The sequence below is a fragment of the Myotis nattereri genome (assembly GCF_964212035.1).
Source record: "Myotis nattereri genome assembly, chromosome: 1".
In the NCBI taxonomy this organism is placed as follows: domain Eukaryota; kingdom Metazoa; phylum Chordata; class Mammalia; order Chiroptera; family Vespertilionidae; genus Myotis; species Myotis nattereri.
In genome coordinates this window covers 48,534,072-48,537,645 of record NC_138075.1, presented here as the reverse complement: position 1 = coordinate 48,537,645, position 3,574 = coordinate 48,534,072, and the positions used below count along the sequence as shown (strand labels likewise).

Genomic DNA, 3,574 nt, shown 5'->3' with positions numbered 1-3,574 from the left:
CCATAAAAATCCAAGGCATTACACTGTGATTGTTACATTAAACATGTACTTCTAAAATGCATTTCCATGGTGACAATAGCAAAACTATATTTAGAATTAACAAATAATGGACTTTTTCCATTTGTAATTATTTAGCTCCATTCACTTAAACCAAATTAACAAAGTATATATTAATGTATAGCATGCACACATACTTTGAAAAAAAGAGGCAAATAGGGGGAATTTTCCCATAATCAAAACTTTATTGAAAAATTGACACCAAAATAGGAGATCACTGTTGTATACTTACAAAATTAAATGTAATTACATTATCCTGGTAGATTAAGTAGAATTACTAAACTGATAAGGCTTTTTGTGATATAACCCAAATTCAGGAAGCTGTGTGGATCGTTAGTGTTGCTTTCTTCTAAATGAACATCCTGCAATAGAATTACAAAAGCATATTAAACACAAGTCTAATTCTGTCCTTGGTATAGTTTTTTGGTTTGTTTTCCTTTGGTATAGTTTTAATGGCAAAAAACACAAGTAAAAACTTATATTTTAGGGATTTACATTAATATTCATATTTAGGTTATTTATTCTTTCATACCAGAAATTTGCTATAATAAATCGTTTATATTTGAATTTACTCTAATGTGACTCTGTCACTCCTGTTTCTCAAATGCTATAATGGAGTCTATTTAAGACCAGGAGCCTGAATTTGTTAGTTAAAACTTTATGTTGCAAGTATGTTGACTTCATACTTATATCTTACCAGATCATATCAAATAGATCTTGAATTTGTTGCCAATCCACTTATAACTCTCCCAGTGAGAACAACATAGAATTCACAGTTCCCCAAAATATCACAAGCAAATTTCAAGTATCATATAGAATTCTAAATCTACAAGTTGTACCATGGAAAACTATATACGGAATTATTTTTTTCCTACTGCACGAAAATGAAAAAGGATTAAAATTCAATTTTTTATATTAACCATTAAGTAGTTACTCAGAGATAGCATTTAAATTTATATATTATCTGTTACTTAACTAGCAATGATAAAAACTGTCTTAAGTCTTATGTACCATATACATATGAAACAAAATATTTACAAGAGAAATCAGTCCATGGGCCCACTCTATCCACTGAGCCAAACAGGCTAGGGTTACAAGAGAAGTTTTTAAATCCTGTTTTATAAAAAACCATGTCCTATTGTATACTCTTCTTTTGCTCCATTCTGATTTATGTTTAATATCCCAAGTTAGGCAAACTAAGTGATTAAATACAGCAAAGTAAAGTGTTCCATCCTAAAAAAAAAATAATATTCAAAGGAGTTCTTTGCAAGGTCAGATTGAACAGGACACTCTTTACTAAAAGAGTACACAATCAAAAGACAAAATTATCTTGGTAATCACGAATTTAAGGTTTCTTTTAAATTGGCTTTTCGTAAAGACAGACATTTACAATCATGAAATCTCATCACGGGGTAGAAAATGCCAAGTGCTATACCTTCGGTGAGTCGCGCCTTTCCTCCTGTCGGCTGGCACAACACTGTTGAGCAACCTACGCAAAGAACCACCGTCTGAGCGTGGCTGAAAACCGTGGTGATCTTGTAGCAACCTAGAAAAGGGGCAGTTAAAAGTGAAAAGCAGAAGAATACACAGCACTTGTTCAACGTAACCCTAGTAAAGACCTTGTGAAAGATGAAGTACTCTAGTGCTGTGCAATAGCAAGCCACAGATGCAACGAACTTGTCTAGTAGCCACAAACTTGTTAAATATGATCATCTCAACATGTAACCAATACATGGGGGGAGGGAAGCTACACCTTCAGAATCTGGTGTGTGATTTGCACTTACAGAATATTTTCATTTCGAGTAGCCACATTTCAAGTGTTCAGTAGCCACACATACAGCTAATGACCGCACCACCCTACTGGGCAGCACTGCTTTACCCTCAAGAATCAACATACTTTTCATTGCATCATGAAAAAGCAGCTCATCATCTCATCAGCTTGAAGACTTAGTACATCAAATGCCATATTCCCTGGGGAGTCCCATCTTCACCTCTCACCCCTGACTGACCCCCACCCCGAAATGTTTCCATCGTGGTCTGAATACGTTTATGATGAAAACACCCAGTTCTGTAACCCCACTTCTCACCAGAGGGTCCTCAGGTACCAAATACACACGCCACACCAGCAATCCCCATAGGAATTTTCATTAGGAAAGAATTAAGTTTGAAACTTTACCTGGGCATTTTACATCCATAAAATAAGAATTTGGACTTTGAACTAGCCGTTTCTTTTTGTGTTTTTTCTTTTCCTCTTCCAAGGACGGGTGTAGTAAATCTCGAGCCAACTGAATAAAAAAAAGCACATGATTACTACCGGAATGAAACCACAGCGCCCGCAGACGCGACCATCCGCGGAAAGTACACGCAAAAAGCAGCCCGCTCGGCAGAGGCCACGCCCCGGGTGTTGCTCCGTGGAGCTCGCTAACCCTCATCGGTACTTTTCATGACGTTTGCGTCCCCCGGGCCCGGGAACGCGGCTCTCCGGCCACCGGGAAACATATGGTCAGGTTCACCCGGTTCTCCTTGGCTCCACCGAGTAACCGTCTCCAACAGAAACACCCCTGCGGTGCCAAGTCGGGACGGGACCGCGACCCCGGGCCCGCCGGGTCCGACCCGCGGAGGGGCTGCGGACCCCAGGGCCCGACATCTGCCCGGACCGGGCCTTGCGTGGCTGCGGCGCGACCGCCCTGGGCGGAGCTCACGCGAAAGGCAGCTGCGAAGTTCTGTTGTAAAAAGGAAACGGGCAGAAAATCGCTCCCGAGACCAGGCGGAGGGGGCTAGCACCACGCCACTCGGAGAGCCCCAGGACTCCGAAGATCCCGGGTTAGGTTCCGGAGCGGCCCCTCCCCGCCGCCGCCCCTCCCCCACTCTCCGCCCGCAGGGCCGGCCGGGCGCGCCGCCCCCGCAAGTCCGCCACGCGCGACCCCGGCCGCGTGGCAGCGAGCCGCAAGCCGCAGGGAGCCGCAGGCCCGCGGGGCGTCGGGCCAACCCGCCCCGCCCCGGCCCCTCGGCACCCGGAGCAGCCCCGGCCCGAAAGTAAACGGCTCACAGGCATGTTGATCGTCTCGCAGGCGCAGCCCGTCCCGATCTCCTAGCGACACCCAGGGGAGCAGCACGCGATCGGGCGGCCGCACCGACTTCCGGGGGAGGGGAGGCCGGAGGGGGCGGGGCGGCGGGGCGGCCGCTCTACGCGCTCCTCTCGGTGGTGGGTGCGCCTCGGCCCGGCCTGTCCGCGGTCCCGGGCTCCGCGGCCCGCGCTCCGCGAACCTAACGGGCCCAGGGCTGCGCCGCCGGCCGTAGGGCTCCGCACTGGACCCGCGGCGCCCGGGGTCGGCCCGGCGGGGTGTGCCCGGCCGGGAAGCCCCTCGGGCGTGGGCCGCGGAGAGGGGGTGCGGCCGCTGGTCGCTAGGCCGCCGTCCTCTGCTCTTTTGGGTACTGAACACAGTATTATTAGTTAACTGTAACCTGTGCCAGCGGCCAGGAAAGAGGCTCCTATACGCGAGCATCGGCTTCCAAG

The 3,574-nt window shown here is 47.5% G+C and overlaps 1 protein-coding gene across 2 annotated transcripts; it reads right to left on the bottom strand.

The window, feature by feature from the left end:
* Window positions 1-219: 219 nt before the first annotated feature.
* Window positions 220-3,223, bottom strand: RPS27L (ribosomal protein S27 like). Of its 2 annotated transcripts, none has more exons than XM_081094474.1 (4): window positions 3,107-3,223; window positions 2,234-2,342; window positions 1,493-1,603; window positions 220-419 (listed from the first exon to the last, which is right to left on the bottom strand). In XM_081094474.1, the coding sequence occupies exons 1-4, from the start codon at window positions 3,110-3,112 to the stop codon at window positions 391-393; spliced, it is 255 nt and encodes an 84-aa protein (XP_080950600.1). In that variant the 5' UTR covers window positions 3,113-3,223; the 3' UTR covers window positions 220-390. The 2 variants fall into 2 exon arrangements, with proteins under 2 accessions (XP_080950600.1, XP_080950601.1); XM_081094475.1 differs by lacking the exon at window positions 3,107-3,223 and adding an exon at window positions 2,484-2,609.
* Window positions 3,224-3,574: the final 351 nt, after the last annotated feature.

What these genes read in the sequence shown, in the direction of transcription:
- RPS27L (XM_081094474.1), bottom strand. An exon ending in TATGGATGTAAAATGCCCAG is followed by an intron (nt 1,604 to 2,233) that starts GTAAAGTTTCAA and finishes CCCCTTTTCTAG; the next exon opens with GTTGCTACAAGATCACCACG. An exon ending in AAAGGCGCGACTCACCGAAG is followed by an intron (nt 420 to 1,492) that starts GTATAGCACTTG and finishes ATTCTATTGCAG; the next exon opens with GATGTTCATTTAGAAGAAAG.